Consider the following 20432-nt stretch of genomic DNA (forward strand, 5'->3'; position numbering starts at 1 on the left):
ACCAGAAACAAACAATTGCATTGCTACTGTTAATGTTGGTTTGACCTCTATAATGACAACTACAATCTATCCCAGAGGTAACACATCTATCCCCCTATTATGTAATAATCAATTTGAGTGCACTCTGCCATCAACTGTCTATCAAATCAGCTTTCTCCTTTAGATTTAATGAGTCCATCCTTCACCTACATGTATTCTAAAACCCCAACCCCCAACAACAACAAAAATAAAGAATGAAATGACTTTTAAAAAGTACAAGCATACTACTGGCATACCATAAACTGAGAGTTGTAATTCCGGATATAATATGTTTTCTGCTGGTCTGTGAACAAGGAGGGGAAGGTAGGTTACACCAGGTCATATGACAACATGTGCAGCAACAGGCCACAGAGGGCAGCAGACGAACCACAGATGGTAGCAACACGTCACAGATGGCAGCATTATGGAGTAGCTCCCTATCTCTCTCTCAGAGAGAAGGACGTTATTCTGCCATGTGTGCGTAACGCCATTCCCTCAGTGGGCTGTGTGTCGTCTTCACTGTCAGTGGAGACACGAAGCGAAGTGGGTAGAGGGCGCTACCAGGTTTGTCATTTGTACCTGAAAGGAAAGAGATAAAGCAAGTACGTGTATGCGTATCTTGTATCTACATGAACGCTGTCACGATTGGTAAATATTACTTTTATTACATAATCACACAGATATTGTACTAAATATATATATGTCTGAACAATGAGCAGAATTTTTCTTTCAAGAGTAAAGCACACTCAAGACAAACTCTAAAACTAATCCAAATTTTCTGAAACACAGGCTCTATTTCATAGAAAAGTTTCCATGATGATAGCAATTCTTTGCTGCAATGTCAAGTGTCATGGTAATGACAAGAATCCCACTTTCTAATTGGCTGTTGTGACAAGAAGATACTATTTTTGTAAGAATTACTATCTTAACATCTTTGTAAAATGAGACCCACTTTGTCGGTGCTTTTTTAAGATAGAGGACAAATTCAAGGAAAAGACGATAAAAACAGAATGGAGTCAAGAAAAAGAAATACACAAAATGTTATCTTTTTGATAAAATTTCTTAGAGATCAAAAATAATCTTGCAGTATTCTTTTAATGTCTATTAAGAAGACAATTACCACTTGCAACCACCTTTCATTTGTTATGCTGAACAGCCACTCATTAAAACATAAACAAAAGCCATCTCATGCACCAGAAGAATTGATTTGTATTCCTAACTAACACCCGTCCTTGACTCAAGTCCATGACAGTGCCCATGGAATGGAAGAAATGAGTGTAAAGAAAGTAAAATGGTGACCACTGTCAATTATACCTGAATTCCTTGCACCTCCAAAGGGCTGCTGTCCTACGACTGATCCAGTGCTCTTATCATTCACATAGAAATTTCCAGCTGTGTCACGTAGGACTGAGCAGGCACTGTCAATCACATCACTGTAAGCAGAAAACAATGGTGATAACAAATTAAGTCTTCATCGCAACCTGTGACAACAATAATCATACCATGTTCCAATCCTAACTTTACTTAACTTTGCTTGGTTTTGCCAATCAACAAATCAATTGGATTACTTTTCTTGCTAATCAGCCCAGGTACTGAGAAACAAACTATCAGTGAATGAGGATTGCATATTCCTCTTCATATTTTTGCGTCAGATGCAGAAACTGCCAAGTGAGATCATTTCATCTAATTGAAGCCTGAGGTCTGTGTACCATGTGAAATTCTGAAAACCAGTTATTTCTGAAAAAGGTCGAAGTGAGGAGAAGTATGAGAGAATATGGGTGACACAAGAGGGCAGTAGAGGGTTTGGCAAGCAGCATCAAAGAGAATTGTGAGGATGGACGAGGAGAAATAGTTCAACAGATGAGGGCAGTACAGACTAATCATGGCCAGTTATGGCAAGAGTGAGAGGGATAGTGTGTCCCATTCAGAAGTGGTTGACAGTTCATTGTCAAGTCAGCAACCATCGACTTATCTCTCTGCCAAGCACAACACATCCTACAAGAAATTATTACATCTGAGTCAGTTTGCCGCATGCATATTTAGATAAATCTTGTTTTGATCACCCATATGCCAATAACATCAAGCAGCACATTAAAAGTTACATTGCAAGGGAGTTCACAGTTTTAATCGTCAACTACTGGCTCGGTGAGTTATACAAGATATTCCTGATCTAAAGAGATCCCATCAACTTTGAGGTGTAGTCAAAAGTGTTGTTCAGTTAAGTCTATTGTTAAGTTCTATTTTTTTATTGTCCACTTAGGAAATTTGGTTTGAATTTTATTGTCATGGGAAAGGAGCTATGGCTGCTGAAGTAAAGGCTTCATATCACATACAGGCCAAGCATCAAGACTTCAAATTAAATTCAATATTGATGTCAAGTACTGATCAAAAGCTTTCTGAACATTAACTAGCTTGCAATTACTTGAAACTCTTGCCAGATTGTCTTTAATTGATTGACAGAAGTTCTCAACTTCTATGAAAAGTGATTGAAAGATAGTATATATCAAATGTACTGCATTCAAACATACACTAAACAAAAAATATGTTAATGTGAAGTGAAATTTTACTTCCAAAATGCAAATTGTTGAATTTCCCCTTTTCAGCGTCAAAACAGATAGAAGAATCCAGAAATTGTTCAAACCTGTTTCCAGCAAACAAGGCTCCGGTCAGAGAATAGTTTGACGTGTTGTCAATGAAATTCACAACTTCATCAAACTTGTTGTCAGGGTAGACGTAGGCTGAAATGACTGGTCCAAATATCTCTTCCTTCATGATACGGTCATTTGGATCAGACACTTCTACTAGCGTGGGCTCCACAAAATATCCAACTCTGGAGAGAGACAAATTGGATAAAACATAATTTGTATATCTTCCACTTGAACAGAAAATACTCACTTAACAGGCAAGTCTCTGTGATATTTTGTGATAGAAATATGCCAACAAAAATCATTTGATGTACCCTTGTTTGATACACAGATGAAACATTGACTTTCAGAACATGCACAAACACATATTGTCGCTGGGGCGACAAGACCTCGTATTTACAAAATGTCAAATGTTCTGGAGAGCAAAAAAACATGGCAGCCAAAGCACTGTATCCAATGGGATAGACATTCCTTTGACATGCCATGGTGGCTTCATTTTTTGGGGTAAGACAGCTAGGATTTGGACAGGACATCACTTAATTGATTATCTGACCATTAATCCAAAAAAGTCATTTTCACCAACATTGCAGATACATGGTCTTGTCACCCCAGCGACGATATACACTAAGTACTGTAAAACCGGAAGCATAGGCAGGCGTGAAACTTTCTCAAATTGGAGCCAACAACCATTTTCTCAGCAGGAATTTTTGCAAATTGAAGACCACGAAAAAAGAATAAGCATGCTGCATGTAACAGTGAAAAGGGGATTTGTTAATTGAACACACACTGCCGGTTGATATAAACCACATAACAAAACTGAATGCGCACTACCAAACGCACATAGTTTGAAGAAAAAAAGAACAAGAAAAAATGTACACTACTAGTAGTTGATTTTGAAGGCACTCAGCCTGACCTGAGTTGTACTGTGCACACATGCATGCATACTAGTGTGTAAGAACTGGATAAATTACATTGCTTGGAAGGGGTAAACTGTTTATTTCTCCTGAGTAGGCCTGCATCTTAAATATGTACAGTAACTGTAAATGATATGTTATGCACTTTAATCCAGTGCAAACCTCGCTTCCACAACAGTGCAGATAAAGACGTTTACTTGCACTTTATTTTTGTGAATCTTGGCTAAAATCACAAAAGTTTCATGGACACAAGCATTTCTGCTTTTATAGTAGTCATAGTAAATCTGAAATAATAGTTAGCTACATAAAGACATCAGTCGCATATTTCAAACAATAACAAATGAATTACCTGTCATCACATGTCCCTCCAGCTAAAACCTTCAAGTTGGGTGACTCTTTGGCATAATCCACATAGCTCTTGACTTTCTTGTATGCCTGTAAAATAAACAACATACCAGTACATCCTCAATATTCCAAACAATTGTTACATGATTTGAGCATTATTTATTTTACAATTGCATCATTCATACCATACTGTATTTCTCAAGACAATCAAGTACACAAAAATCTTCAAATAACATTTATCTAAAAGTCCATTTTACTTCAGAGAGATAAAAGGGGAAATACAAAATTTAAAATGCTTAATAGCTTTGGTTGCTGTTGTTACAACATTTTGGGTGCATGGTGCGATTACCACACAAAATATGGACATTTTTGACGACATTCAATCACAGTCTTCTCTTCTATTGTGCCACATCTGTGGAACTCTTTACCAATACCTGGTACCTCTTTAGAATTGTATCAATCTCAATACCTTCAAATCTGAACTGAAGACCTATTTTTTCCAGCAACTTTTTGAATGATGTGTGACACATTGTGGGAGCTGCATGCCTTGAATGTTTTCTACAAATAAATGATGCTGTATTAATGCTGTTTCATCATAATCATTATCATCAATTGATGCTGTGAATAAAAAGATAACTCACAGGTTCATTGATGACAGCTGATAAGAATGAGGTGAAATCCAGAGGCTGGGGAGTAAAGCAGACAAGAAATAGTATTTATGTCGATGAAGGGCAATTAGTCAGAATCAGTTGCAACAAAATAAACATGATGCAAGAATTCACTAATTGAATAAATACGCAGTACCTGCTGCTTAAGGCTTGGAACCATCACTGGGTGTCAGGCGGAAGGTTGGTAGTCTAGCGGACACAACATCTGTCTATAAATCAGGAGATTGTTAGTTTGTGTCCAACCCAAGTATGTATGCCCATGAATTTTTATTATGGCTACTACTAAAACACAGAATAAATTGGTGCTTGTATGTCGATGAAGGGCAATTTGTCAATCAGTTGCAAGAAATAAAATGAAGATATCACTCCAAAAAAGGATTTAATCTTGGCATCACAAGTGCTCTTCTCTTTTAAATAGACATCTGCATTTGCAGGACAATGAACAAAGACCAGAAACAGTTATTGACTCTACATAAATCTAACCTAATTTAAAGAAGACACAAAGCCACATATTTTCTTATTCCTTCCATTCCTTCGGCACTGTAAATAATGGCAAAGAAGGACAAGTAAAAACAAAGACAAATATTTGCATATTTCTCATCATATGAAGATTGTATCTTGGTACCTGAACCAGGCATTAATAAAATCCATTTGACCCTTTAAATCCTTTTAACCCTTTCACACCTGAAAAGCCTGTGACGGTCCCTTTAGAAAAAAATACCCCAGCAAGATGCTCTGGCTGAATGTATGTATGCAAGAGTGTGTGTAGATGTGTGGTTGTAAAATTGTGTGAAATATAATGTCCTTGTCTCACCCTATTCTCCAATCTTATCTCCAATCATAACATCCAACGTACTGCTTCCTCCACTTAAGAGAGTTTGATGTTACAAGAAACTTCTGGTTGCTACAGAATTAAAGGATCATCTGTACTAAGTAAGAGAGATGGGACTTACCGAGCCTAACTTGATCTGTTTCTGCTTTTCAATAAGGCTTTCCTTGAAAGCGGGCCACATGCTCTCTGGTACATAGAGTCGGGAGCAAGCTGAACACTTCTGGCCGCCAAACTCGTAGGCTGAACGCAGCGTGCCGATGATGGACGATTCTACATCCGCAGTGGGGTGGATCAAGTGGAAATTCTTGCCTCCACATTCTGTATGAATCAAATAATTATCATTTAATGCTCTCTTCTGCAAAATATAAACAATAAAAAATGAAAATAAAACAACGTGGAGATACTGGGGCTCTTTTTAAAAGCCTTCTCATTTATCATAGAATAAAGAGAGACATGTTGCATTTGAATACTTTTTTTTTGAGTGCTTGAGGCATTTTCTGGAAACTTATATTTCCTCAGAAAAGTTTTCATTTTTATCTATGACTGGTTTGTTGTATCATGTTTGTATTCTTAGATACTAATTAACAAGGTAAAAATCTTTATTTTGTCTAAACTTGTACTGCTAGGACAACTGTGGTTTTGATACAACAGACAAAACCAAGTGATTGTGAATTTCATCTGCACCATCTGTTGAGAAGCAAGATAAGTGATACCTGCTTGAACTACATTCACATTTAATATGTTTGACTGAGAATTCTGAGTACTCTTAGATACTAGTAGATAGTCTACATGTGACTACAAAGAAAAACAGAGAATGGAGGAAAACAATCTCACAACAGGAAAAGAAGTTTTACCTTAAGTAACAGAACCTAGAGTAAGGACTAAATAAGAGGATGCCTTCATTGCAATCTCACCTCCAGTAATCTTTGGAAATGTTTTGTAGATGTTGAGGTTCTCACCAACCTGTTGCCATAGCCTCTTGAATGTTCTGTACAATGCATTAAACAAATAGGTAGACATGCACACATAATTTCATAGAATTCCACACATTGCCGAAGTCTATACACTTTTGTAGAATGGTAGAAGGCAGAGACTCCAACTCTCCCACTTTGAGACCACTTTGTTAGCTGAGAATGAGAAGGGTGCTAAGTTGTCTTGAACACTAGGGCCCGTATTCTGCTAAAAACTTAGACCCGAGTTTAAACCCACGCCTGGGTCTAAAGTGGGTTTTTGAGGTTTAAACCTGGGTTTAAACCACCAGTTTAGACCCAGGTTTAAACCCAAGTTTAATTTGTATTCTACTAAGTCCAGCTGTGGTCTAAATTGGGTTTAAATTAAACCTACCCAGGAGGAGGTTTATTTCGAGTTTAAATCGAGTCTAACGATGACTGGTAAGGGTACCAGCACACAGATCAATGCCAATGGCACAAAACGAGTGGCTGGCTGGATACAGCAGCTAGCTTGCCGGCCACACGCGTGTACACACAAGATACGCCTACTACGTACTAGATCCACGGTTTATATTGTAACACTGGTTACACTTAGAAGAGACTCGAGATCTAAATGTTAGAAATACTACTACTACCTAGTATTACATGTACTAACCAATACGTTAGTCTAGACTTTACGATGAAAATAACCTGAAGACTAGACCAAGAACTCAACGCAGGACTAACAAGTGTTAGAGTAGAGGGTAGAGCCTGCAGATGAGGTCGAGTTGGCATAGATAGACTAGATCGAGAACCTAGATCGTATTCGTAGGACTAACGTTAGGACTAGGAGTAGGGTTCTAGCTATTACTAACGTTAGTAGAACCTATTCGAATAGCTAGAGTACATTATTGTAACGTTAGGACTAAAAACGTGAGATCTATTATTGAAAAGTTAGGTTAGTGTGGTACGGTAGGTAAAATCTAACAATGTTACTTCTAATATCGAGACAGGGTTGATTGATATAGGCCAAACGTTAGATCTATTTCTAAATTTTAGAATGGTTTCCATTTTTATTAATTGACAATCTTAAGAGAAAAGCTCTTATTCGATTTCCTACCTCAAAGTCCTGGTTTGATCAATCGCCAATCCATTCCGAATTATTCACGATTCAATGGACCTAAAAAGCCATGTCCCATAGCGCACACAGCAACCGTGCCGCCGGCCGGCGCGGCGCGATGACTCTACTGGTAACTGAGCATTCAAAGCTAGCTAGTCAGGAATATAATAGCGCTCCGCTCTATGTATCCTGTGATGTGCGTCGCACACGTACACAAACTGTACAGTAATGTACAGTGCTTCACGAGTCGTCGCAAGCAAAAATACAGCATGCCCTTATTCGACATAAATACCCGTAAAAACTATTCAAAATCCAAGAAAGTCACGCTCATGTGAATGATACACTGCCAATAATAAATTTAAGTGGATTTGTGGAGAGAAAAGTACTCAGAGAGGGAGAATTTCTTCTTCCATAGAGGGCACCATGGTGGCTTGACCCAAGACTATTTCGGGTTTAATTTAAACCCGAAATAGACTTGGGTTTAACTAAACCTCGCTAGCAGAATACAAAATTAAACCTCGGGTCTAGCTAAACCATAGGTGAGTCTAAAATGGGTTTAAACCTTGGTCTACAGTAGAATACGGGCCTAGGGGTTTAGGGGCAACTTAACGCTCTTCTCATTCTCACCCGACGACTTTCTCAAAATCTCTTGCTATCCCGCTTGAGCTATATCTCCTGCCTACAAAACTCTGGCATACTTGCAAAGCATGTTTATCACTCTATTTGGCACTTTACATTACTAGTTTAAATCTAGTTCATGGATTATGCAAATTTTGATTGCATAAAATGAGGAGCTGGTGTAGCTCAGTGGATAGGACCATGGATTATCAATCACAATATCACCATCATCATCATCATCATCATCATCATTACCATCATCACCATCATCATTACCATCATCACCATCATCATCATCGTCATCATCATCATCATCATCATTACCATCATCACCACCAACATCATCATCATCATCATCACCACTATCATTATCATCATCACCATCACCATCATCATCATCATCATCACCATCATCATCACCATCACCATCATCACCATCATCATCATCACCATCATCCCAGCTTACCCAGTGCTGCCAGTGAAAGCCACACAGGCGAGATCAGGGCTGCTGGTCACTGTGTCACCAAACGTTGGACCATCGGCAGGAACAAAGTTGATGACACCATCAGGGATCCCAGCCTCACGCAGGATGTTGAAGACAAGGAATGAAGAATAGACGGCAGAGGGGCTTGGTTTCCACAGGACGGCATTTCCCTGATGAGTGGATGAAATTGGATAATAGATCAAATGGACTGAACCCATGAGGTTAAACAAACAGATGGCACTTGTTCCATTTTATGTTAGCTTTCATGTGACACACTGCCTGCTTTCTTATCAAATAGATCCACAAGAATTTGTTCCTTTTATATCCCTTTGCATTCATGATCAGCTCACAGAACGTTTCTTTTGGTGTAACATTAAATTGTTAGAAGAAACAACATATCGTCAGCTACAGCTAAGAACCAGAAGGGCGCTATCACATTCTTAGATTTGAGCGTAAATAAAAGCAAAACAATCAATTTTCAGGAAGTTCAAAGTCTACTTAACTGAAAATGGGTAGATTTGTAGGCATTCTTCCAAATATCAAGTAAAATAGTGCCTTTGTGGTTTTGATTTTTAGCAGATTACTGGAAATGAAAATAACTTAAAACTGGCACCACACTGTAGAGGAGATAAAACTCTACAATGTGATACCAATTACTCAATACCCCTCTCCTCTAAAAATAAGAAAAAAAAAAATCCAATGATATAGTCTCAATGAAGAAAACATTATAGATGATAATAATATATGCCCTGATAACCAAGCTGCTGATATGTAGATTTGAGGAGTCTAGGGCAATTACCCCCTGGGCAATTATGCCTGACCCTTCCCCTGTCCCTACCCCTAACAATAATCCTGAACCTAATCCTAACCCAAACCCAAACTCTAACCCTAAACCTAACCCTAATCTTTAATCTAACCTTATCACTAACCAGTATTTAGCCGAGGGGTAATTGCACCCACGGGGCAATTGCCCGGATATAAGATTTGAGATCCATTAAAAGGCTAATTTAGATTCAACAGTGTTGAGGTGATGTGGTGATTTATACACTCACCATCATTGCTGGTGTGCCCGCAAGGTTGCCTCCAATGGCTGTGAAGTTGAATGGTGCAATGGCTGCCACAAATCCCTCCAATCCACGGCAGTGAACGGTGTTCGTTGACTCCGACGTGCTGATTGGTTGTGAGTTCTCAAGCCAGTCAAGGGCATACATGCCATGAAAGCGGTAGAAGTCGGCCAACTCACATACAATATCAATCTCTGCCTGAAAGACAGTCTTGGCCTGATCACACCAGAAAGGGAGGAGAAGAATCAACAAAGTCACAGCAAGCAGAACTACCAATGAATTTAGATTGCAACCATTCCCCTTTTCCCCACAAAAAAAAAAAAATAACAAGCAGATTATCCATCTACATGAAATGACTTTGATTTGAAACTCCACTGCATGAAATAATCTAGCTCCCATCTTGCCTTTACCTATGGAATGCTTTCCCTCTAGAGGCCACCATATCAAAGGCTCATGAAACACGACAAATGACTCTAACTTAGTCTTGTTTTCACCTGCAAACTGCTTGATTTCATTACTCCTATCCTATAGTACATCCTTATGTGACTGCTTCTATTCCTCCTATATTCCTTCTGCAACATTAATACAATATTACTACACTATGATGACGCACAGTGACTGCTACATATTACTATTACATGTACTTCAATTACAATTAACATTAACATTTGATGACAAATTCAAACAGCTTTATGGTTCGGGGGGGGGGGGGGGTGGGGGGGGGGGGGGCTCTGCGGAGTATGTACTTTCACACAAAAGTGCTTTGACGTCTGGCCTTACCAGCATACTACAATGACCTTGATCTATGGGAACATTGGCTGCTAACAAACCCATCAAAGCAATGGAGAGTGCATTACACTCTGTCCAACCATTCAATAAGTGCCATCATGCTTTTCTTCATTCTGTTTGTGCTTTAATGAACACAGATAGTCATCATAACTCGCTCACATGGAAGAACGAACATGCTCACATAAAGGCCTGCTGATAATTTAAGCAGATAATATATCCCATGTCTACAAATGTTGCTTGTAAAATTGATGAGTTTAAAACATATCACACTACAACCTGAAGACACAGTCTATTTTGAGATCATCCACTTTTACTCTATAATCAATGTGTAATTTATAGAACATTACCTGTAAATTACAAATCCAGATGTGTGATCCCTACTTATGTGGAATTATCAAATCTACATAAGAAACAACATTTGGCTCCAGAGCATCTGTTCTTTATGAAAAAGTGTTAATGAAATTTTAAATAAGCATTCCAAATGCACTATTGTATAATCAGAATGTTTCAGTAGTCTTTTAAGTCCACAGCCAAGAAGACTTAGTCTGCCTTTTGATTACTGATAAGTCCAAAGGGATGATTTTAAGAAGATCAACTATTGTGGCCAAATTGCCATATATCTATATAGACTGAGAAATTTCATTGCCTAGTTTAATAGCAAGCAGTATTAAGTGCAGAACCCAAAAGGGAATATTATATGTCACATATGTGAGCATTTATCACAAATTTAGACTTTTAAGACAATGTCACACGTGGTTGAATTTGCAATTGAGAACTACTGAAAGAGCGATTAAAAATGTGCCATCCCTTTTAAAGACTAATAATATCAATTCCACAGCTTGTGTACAATATACAACACCCTAGAGTTACAGAAGTCAATATTCATATAGCATGGTTTATTTGGCAAATATCAATGCACTTACTTTACGTATTCATAAAATACGCCCTACAATGTATTCAGTAGGTAAAATGTAAACTTTATATGGGAGGGGTGAAGTACGGTCCCCATTTCTCCCTCCCTAGTACCAAAATGAGGGTTGATGAAAGATAACCCTATTCTAATGTACTGCCCCACCCCCCCCCCCCTCAACAAGTGTTAACAATTTTGTCTACAAATTTCTTTCAGCGAATATGTGTAAAAAAATGAAATATCACTGGCCAAATGGATGATTTTTACTGGCTGTGTGCTTGCCAACAAGGCAGTCCCAAGCATTCTGCTGTAAGGTACCTTACCTGTCCCAGCATGCAGCTGGCGACGAGATCAGCCCGATACTTCCCTGAGATGAGATCAGCTGCTTTCATCAGAATGTCTACCCTCTCTTTCAGAGGTCTTCGGTCCCATTCTTCTCTCACTTCTAGGGCTGTCTTGATGGCTGTCTCTACTACGGTCTACAGAGGGAGACATTTAGTGTAACAATCTTTTACATGGCTGAAGAAACCAAAGTCCCTTTGACGAGAATGCTCTACAGTACTGGTCCATGTTTTACTGCTGAAATCTCCTAAACTTCACAGCCCGAGTTACAGTGTAATTCCCCTTTTACAATTGAAAGAGACATTGTGAAAATGACAGATACCATAATGCTTCTTGTATGAGATGATCTGGGAATACAGGTTTTACAAGTGACTGCTATTGTACTCTTGTCACTAAAGAAAAAGGTGGACCAAATCACATTTGTATCCTATGAAATGTACTTCTACAGACCACAGTAAAGTACAGCTACATATGTTCTCCTCCATTGCCATTGTTCACTATGTACTCTAGTTTGGAGAATCAATCCCCCCCCCCCCCCAAAAAAAAAAAAAAAAAAAAAAAGAACACCCAAGTTTGACCGAATTCAGAATTTCCTGTTTGCTACAATCTGTCTGCCATCCTGGGTTAAAACAATAGAAGTCTGTATAAAAGATAATGCAAAGTGCCAAGTCAAAGGTTTGCATGAAATATCAGCAGACAGCAGGCTGGTTGTATAGTTACCTTATCCTTTTTAACGTTGTTGTATAACATGTAAGCTTCCTCAGTTAATGCTAGTTACAAAAACAAAAACAAAAAATTGGTCACAGAGTGAACAATAATTACATTCTGCAAACTTGCTAAATGTGAAACAACATTACGGACCATAAAAAATGGACAACAAACTATTTTCCTGAAAAAAAAGAAGAACAAATCTGTACACAAATCAGCTACCTGTACATGTACTGCCTACACACACAGATTCATCTTCCTGTGTAAATCTAGAAAATCACACATTATAGCAAAATGTCTTGCATTCATAATATAGCTCACTGATTTATACAACAGTTTTTGTAATCAAATACTGTTATCAATTGGCAATGATGGAATGAGCTACCATAATAGAATAAAAGTACATCTTCAGCAAATCGTCTCTACTTGGTATCTGCTTCATCTTTATGTTGTAGCATTGTAGAAACAAAATTCAAAATGTTGTAACTGATTGACAATTTCATGATTTTGAAAAATTCAAAATGTTTTGTGCCAAAGTGGACCATACCTTGTCAGCATAGTGGACATTGGCCAGAACATGCTGGTGGTCAAAAGGCTGTGGAAAGAGAGAAAGAGAGAGAGAGAGAGATAAGAAGACTGTATTTACATCAACACAAGATTTGTTCTTCAAGGGCAGTACAGCTTTCCTTGCAGATTTGAATCTAAATAGACAGGATTGAAAACTTTGATATTTGAACTGTACAATTGTATTCATTGACAAGACAGTGAATCAAAATGTTATACTAACTTGGTCACTGACAGGTTTGTTAAAACTTGTCACATGTACAGATACAAGTACATTTGTATCAAAGTTATACTAGATTCACTCAAGAAACTTTACACACTCTGAAGCAGATTCAGATGTGGAGTTGCCACTTTGTAACACCACGGGTTGGTAAAAACAAAGCAAAACAAAACAAAACAAACCATAAGTGGCAATTTGCCTTGAGGTTAGCTACCAGCATTTCTTCTTATGAGAAATAGAATCTTTAACTTCAGTCAAAGGTGTTCTTAGTATGTTCACCAAATACTCATATTTTCATAAGAGTCATTATGGTCATATCTTATGCAGGCAGAATAGAGCAAAACTTTCTTTTTCTTCTTCTTTTCTTTTTCTTTTTCTTTTGAAGGGGGGGGGGGGTTGAAACAGACAAACAATAACTGGCTGAAAACTGATGTTAGCGCTCAGACTGGGAAACTCAATTATCAAATGTATACAATTAAGTAATCAGTAGTGCTTTATGGTACGGTTGACAAGCAGTGATGTTTGTTAAGAAGGAAGGATTAACTCTCCAGTAAGATACGAGTCACAAGGTAGATCATGTGATATGACAAAAGAACAGGAATTTTAGACTTAAACTGTGACAGTCGCTTGATTCTCTGTCTCTCAGAGTCCTACATGCGATACACACTAATGAATTATTATTCTTTGGCTGTGCCATCTCTAGGCTTTAATGTACAGAGGGTGCACTAATGAAGACTTGATAAAACTACCTGTTGCTACGCCAGCGGCAATCCTTCTAATGAACTGTTATAAGTAAAGCCACAGTTTAATGGCAATCTGGTTAAATGTGTAGAGGTGGGCTATTGGGAAAAGTTCAGAGTGTGGCAGGATTTGTGCATCAAACAACATGCATTTCTTATTCTTTGCAATCTATTAAATAAACTCCCACAAGACCTACATGTAGTATGGCACAGGATACTGTATACAATACTGGTACTTGTTACATTCTACAAATTTTTAAAATTCTGCAATATCTACCACATGACATGTTTATTCTGAAATTTTGATTTACAATATCTCTTGGTCGTTTTTCTGGGCTACTATAGTCTTTGTCGTTACAAGTGTTAATTTTTCATCAAAAAGTCATATGAAAAATACTGCTAAAGAATCTAATACTTACGCAATAACATCCCTTTCCATACATTCTAGTCGAAATTCTAATCGAGTCAGTGTACATGCAGTCAATAGTCTGGGATGAGTTCTACTTGAAAATGATTCTCAATACTACATATGGCCATACATGCATTTTCATTGTCAGACACAAACAGTTGAAAGAAATCTATTCGTACACTGTTGAGATGAATGATTCAGTAGGCCATCTGGTTTAAATAAAATCATTTTGTTTCATATGATGACTCCTGATTTCACATTATTAAAGTTATTAATCAGTGCATGTGTGAGGGAAATATGAAGTTGCAACACATATACATTGTGTACATGCACATTTCTAACAAAAATCTAGTCCACTATTAAAACAGACTAATTAGCATTAGATATCAAAGGTTGACATCACACCAGTGTGGCATATGACCACATTGAATCTGTTATACACCTGTACATTGTATGTAATATGATGCCAGCATATAGCTCACAATGAACACAAACTGAAAACATATTATCACATCCCAAATATGCTGTTTCCTTCCTTTTGAAGAAAAAACTCTGAAAGACAAATGTCTGCAGTTCTATTAATATGTATTTTTTGTTAATATTTTTTTTTTCAATTCTTGATAACACAATGGAATCATGAGAAGTTTGTAAAGTACTTCATACTTGGCACATTATTTCTCCATAATGAATAATTCAATGCTGGTCATGTGATACTATTAAATTCAATCCCTGTAACATACAAACATGTTTGTAGCCTTCATAGAGTGAGGCTTTCATGTTCATTATGTGTGGGTGGCCTGGCGGTCATACAATCCCCACATTTTTAACAACCAGAACTTATAGTGTAGACAGAAAGTCTGCACAATTGCACACTCATGACGTTCAACATGATTAGTGAAGGAGCACAAACAGCCTTTAAATTTTAACACACTGATGTGCACAAGTTAACACTCACACAAACAAAAATAAACACACAGCATGTAAATATTTCTGTCAAGAACTGGCTTACAATAAAATCATCAGTGCCGTACAATGCCATAACATCAGCACAACTAGAGCATTACTGATGAAATTGCATAAAACTGAAGAAACAATTCTTCCATGCAACACTATTCATACATGTGGTACTTGTGTACCAACACACACAAATTAAAGTTATTTCTGTACTTCCATGATATATAGATCACAAGCTGTAATGTTAGTCTCAAATCAATTTACCCAATCAAAGCATGGTTCACTTAGTGTGCAAGAATATGCAAATTAATGTAGATAATTTCCCTTTGACATGTTCACTCAATGGTAGTGTGGCACTTTGGCGTGTGCACGTTTCCTTTGCTTGCCTCTGTCTGCCAATATCTTTATCGAATACTTTATACTGGCATTGCCTTGTTTACAATATTACTATTGTATATTAATATATGCCTACATTGTACATGTACATGTATGTGCATGCCCTGTGAGTTCAAAAAGCGATGGCGAACATCAAAGTTTGCAGGAAATGTTTTTGAACTACAAGTACACAACCAAACGCAATCGATAATGCTACATTTGTATTAAACGACTTGTTTTATACCAAGGCACCTGAAATTTTAGGTTTTTGGAGACTGATCTTTACAATTTTATATCTCTGTATAGGAGCAACCTCACACTCAGATTTCTCAGAGGTACTACCGATACAATAAAGTACAATGTCAGAAAATTCAATTCATGTGTACACTTTAAAGGTCTTAACAGTTTACTAGATAATAAGATATACTCTATAAGAATCAAAGAGTACACAATTCTATGAAGATTTCAAAGTTTATTTGACAAATCAGTTTTGAAATGGCTGAGATATCCAGAAACGAATAGGTCCTAATAAAAGGTGGGTCCCACCTTTCATTAGGAACACTTTGTTTTTCTTTGTTGTTTGATTTCTCAGCCATTTCAAAACCAATTTTCATCAAATAAAATATTGAATTCCTCTTAAAAATGTATGCTCTTTAATAATAATATTTCATATAGGAAGTTTCTAATCATCTCGTTATAAGTTACAACTTGAAACCCCATCTCTACAAAAAACTATATCATTCCTCTAAAAAAAAAAGTGATTTTGAGGGAAGAGAGAGGAGAATGAGAAATACATTGTATTACCAACCATTGAAGCAGCTCTTTTGTGTAGTAGGGAGGGAGCAAGACAAAGCAAAGCTGTCATGCTGCCAATCCATGATGACACAAAATTCTTCCCATCTAACTCTTCCATTTTTCTTTCAACCTTTTAACAATGTTTCCCTAAAGCATCAGAGCGATCAAACCTGTCGGTACATTGTTAACCCATTGAGGACAAGCTGATTTTGCTGTAGCACAAACTTCCCACAGACACCTGCCCTAGTAATATACTAAGAACTAGTAGTCTTCAAAGGGTTAATACTTACAGCGACTTCTTTCTCTGTGTTACCAGTGAAGATCTCCTTCCCTCCTATCACACATGGAATATCTTCTTGCTGTGACCATCTCTTCTTCAGGGCCTGCAGGATTGAATGTTAATACGTGTCAATGTCAATTCTTTATAAACAGAGTGTATTTAGACAGATGGGATCCATGACTGACTAGACTTCCTTTCTTCCTCTGTCTTTCTTTCTCTCATTTCTTATTCTCTGTACACTTAGGATGGATGTGTGAGTGTGTAGTATGTGTCTGCCAATAAATTAAGCCAAGGTATATCTCTGTGTTTGTTAACAGACAATGTACACATGTGTTATTTCAATTTGGACTGATCTTCTGTACATATTGGTCCATGTCACAACTAGTGTGGGTTGATTGTATTTTACCTTTTTTGTTTGAGGGCTCCAGCTACAAGCATATAATTGCTTCCTAGAAATCCTGGCATGTATTTGTTTCTTTGTCATGACTTGTAAGTTGTATATTGTTTTACATTTTGCCAAAATAAATGAATGAATGAATTGGATTGAATGTGATGACAGATCAAGTCTCAGACAGGTGAACATTCTGGCCATGTGCAGTGTCTCTGAATTCATCCTAATATACAATCTGTTCTGGTAAAAATGAGTACTTGAGGATAATTAGTATCAGTATAGGAAAACTATGGATAGATGCTCTTTACTCTAAATGACATCTGACTTTATTGTTTCATCGATGGTTACGTAAGAAACACTCGATGAAAATATCAATCTTGTAAACAACACTGCAGTATTCTGAAGGCTGAAAAAGGCATATTTTTGGTGGAAAAACATTATTTTTCCTTCCTGCAAAAGTCATACTGTGTGTGGCAACGCAATATTGGAAAAACAGAATTTCCCATGAAACATGTGCACATAATTTATGGGAAAAAAACCCAAAATGGTACAAAATACAGCAATAAAGTAAAGGTTTGCATCACTGCACTCACAATGTAGATCATTATGAAAGAAGAGAGACTGACCTCTTTGACCTTTTGTCTCTCCTGGCTGCCTGGTGCATAGTCTAGAATAGGTTCATTGACCACACTCACAGTACTAGCCTTGGCTGCTTGATTGGATAATACTGGTCTCGTCTTGCAGCTTGGGGGGGGGGGGGGTGGGAAGCAAACAAAAGAGAAGAAAATCATGGGTAAGACTGGATGTGATAGACAAAGTCAAAGTAGCCCTTACTTTAATACAAAGCAGGAAAGATTTCTTACAAAGTAAGTGCACTGGATTTAGCATTGGATGGAAGAATACTTCTCAAATGGTAGCAATGTATGTAAATATCCTTCAACTTGTACATAAAATGCAGAAGTAAGATCAATACATACTTTTGTGATTAGGAGAATGAAACAAAACAACAGAAATACAATCTTGAGTAAAACAAAAATTAGGGAATGTGGTTTCACTTCTTACTGTAAACTGAGATATGATCCACTTCAATGATTTAAATTTCACAGTTTCCTTTTTGCATTTTTAAATTAAGTGAATTAAAAAACTGTAGTTTTCAAAGGTGACTACCCCTGGTAGTACTTTCATAATCACCTCTTCCCATAAACAACACAAACATTCAAATCAATCCAAACAGACAGATACTGGTGAATAGTAATACAGTTGCACATTAGCTTAAATTGTAGTCTTGGCTAGTTTCACTAAAATGGATTTCCTATAGTGGGACATTTGACTCACTACATGGTTTGCTGCACATCAGTGCAGACTGACTGCTCAGCCATGTGTAAGATTAGAATCTCTACAGAAAGGACTTAAAGGAGACCTCCGGATGATTTCCAGATTTTCACATGTGAACAACTGTAAATTAGTTATACTGAGGACAGAGTTTCAGAATTTGTGATTGTATTGGGTTGAAGAATAAGAATATTTTCAAAATTTAGAACCAATTGCAATGAACAAGGATGATGACATAGCAGAGTCACCATAAGAATGTATGAGTTGGGGCTCAAGCAAGGAAGCAGAAAAAAAGAAGAAGACATGCATAGATTATACCCAGGTGAACTCACAAGCAAGCGGTATTGCAATGGAATTACACTGCTACATTTCTGAAATATGTGAACCTCCTATGTCATCATCCTTGTTCAGTGTAATTTGTTTAAAGTTGTACAAATTATTGTTCCTCTGCTCAAGAACCACAACAAATTCCACAAATCTATACATGGAGTTGTCCAATTATGGGTTAGAATTCTACCCAATGTACTGGTACCTGGTGGCACTGGTACTACATGATGTGAAATTATGAAAATCGTCTGGAATGTCCCTTTCAAAGGGACGTACTGTACAGTACTGGTTGAGGTAGGGATTCATGTTTTGAACATTCCTAAGTGAGATAATGAAAATCCTTTTATGAAATATGAAAGAGCATGTAATTTTAAGATGGATTCAACGTTTATTCGATGAAAATTGGTTTTCAAACGGCTGAGATATCCAAAAAAGTGCTAATAATAAAAGGCGACATGCCCCAACTTTATTAGGATCTCTTTGTTTCACATTGTTTTTGGATATCTCAGCCACTTCAAAACCGATTTTCATCGAATAAACTTTTGATACCCCTTAGAACTGCATGCTCTTTGACATCTCATAGAGTGGTTTCTGAATTTCTCGCAAAATGTTAAAAGCTAAATCTACACCTCGACCAGAACTGCTCTGTACACACCCTTTAACATGTGATACAACTCGGGTGGAATCCAAATTCTACATGCTAAAAGAAAGGTCATGTGATCAACAACAAAACAATGGAATAAATGAAAAAATAGTATAATAAATGAAAACGTTTCAAAGAGTGATTCAGTTAGTGAACGTGAAACATTGCACCGTAGTCTACGCATACGCGTAGACTAGCTAGATATAGACTATCCTAAGTAGCTAGATCTAGTAGATTGCGCAGATCTATGGATGGGATTGTTGACGACTCACCATGAGAGAATTCTGTGACCCAGCTTCGTAAATGAAGCTACAGATTTTCCGGCTGGTAGCATTTTCGGCCTTTTTAGTGTAGCTCACGCCTACCAAACAAGTGGACAGGCTTTTCGCAAGATTTTCAGACAACTGTGCTCGTCAAAGCCACCATGAACTCCCTCCTCTCAGTGCTGTAGAGCCTCTTTCTCGATCAATACCTGCCGTATGTGTACGCCTACGTTATGTACACGGAACGAACTACATGCCTGCGATACATACACGAGCAGTCGGGTTTGCGCCATAATGTAATAGACCACATGGGAAAGATCGGCCATAGAATACTCGCCCGATTCTACGCCCCTACCTGTTCAGATTGCACAGGAACTTGTAAAATTCATTCGAATAATGTACTAGTAGCACGTTTTTACATTGACCGACAAGTATGTCTAATTCCGCGAAAAACTTCTCATTTATAGTAATGACATTGGCTGGGTGAGTTAACTTCTCATTTTTTAGCGATGACATTGGCTGGGTCAGTTTTCAAACTGACCCAGCCAATGTCATTACTATAAATGAGAAGTTTTTCGCGGAATTAGACATACTTGTCGGTCAAGTTTTTACAGTGATGGAAGGCGATTTCCCCAGGTTTCCGAGTCTGATTAAATGCTGGAGGTCAGTGGCCTCATTCAGGAAGGAAAATCCATGATTGCAATTTTAAGAAGGGTCACTTTTTTCTAGTTCCTCTCCCCCGATTTAACGGTT

At 37.5% G+C, this 20432-nt stretch overlaps 1 protein-coding gene across 1 annotated transcript; it reads right to left on the bottom strand.

Moving 5' to 3' along the window:
* Window positions 1-97: 97 nt before the first annotated feature.
* Window positions 98-18493, bottom strand: LOC139712340 (delta-1-pyrroline-5-carboxylate dehydrogenase, mitochondrial-like). The gene is made up of 14 exons (XM_071624173.1): window positions 18450-18493; window positions 17741-17858; window positions 16734-16826; window positions 12934-12981; window positions 11660-11815; window positions 9626-9853; window positions 8556-8743; window positions 6337-6410; window positions 5544-5740; window positions 4564-4608; window positions 3927-4012; window positions 2660-2848; window positions 1333-1451; window positions 98-597 (listed from the first exon to the last, which is right to left on the bottom strand). Exons 1-14 carry the CDS (start codon window positions 18491-18493, stop codon window positions 482-484), a joined length of 1701 nt encoding a protein of 566 aa, XP_071480274.1. The 3' UTR covers window positions 98-481.
* Window positions 18494-20432: the final 1939 nt, after the last annotated feature.

This window comes from Diadema antillarum, unplaced genomic scaffold, assembly GCF_040938485.1.
Source record: "Diadema antillarum isolate AM-2024a unplaced genomic scaffold, OU_Dant_1.0 seq00001794_RagTag, whole genome shotgun sequence".
Taxonomy (NCBI): domain Eukaryota; kingdom Metazoa; phylum Echinodermata; class Echinoidea; order Diadematoida; family Diadematidae; genus Diadema; species Diadema antillarum.

Excerpts from the sequence above, each read along its gene's own strand:
- LOC139712340 (XM_071624173.1), bottom strand. The coding sequence starts at position 18,493 with ATGGCTGAGCAGTCAGTCTGCACTGATGTGCAGCAAACCATGTA. Across the intron at positions 9,854-11,659 it reads CCAGCTGCATGCTGGGACAG|GCCAAGACTGTCTTTCAGGC; the intron begins GTAAGGTACCTT and ends TGGTGTGATCAG. Across the intron at positions 598-1,332 it reads TGGAGGTGCAAGGAATTCAG|GTACAAATGACAAACCTGGT; the intron begins GTATAATTGACA and ends CTTTCCTTTCAG.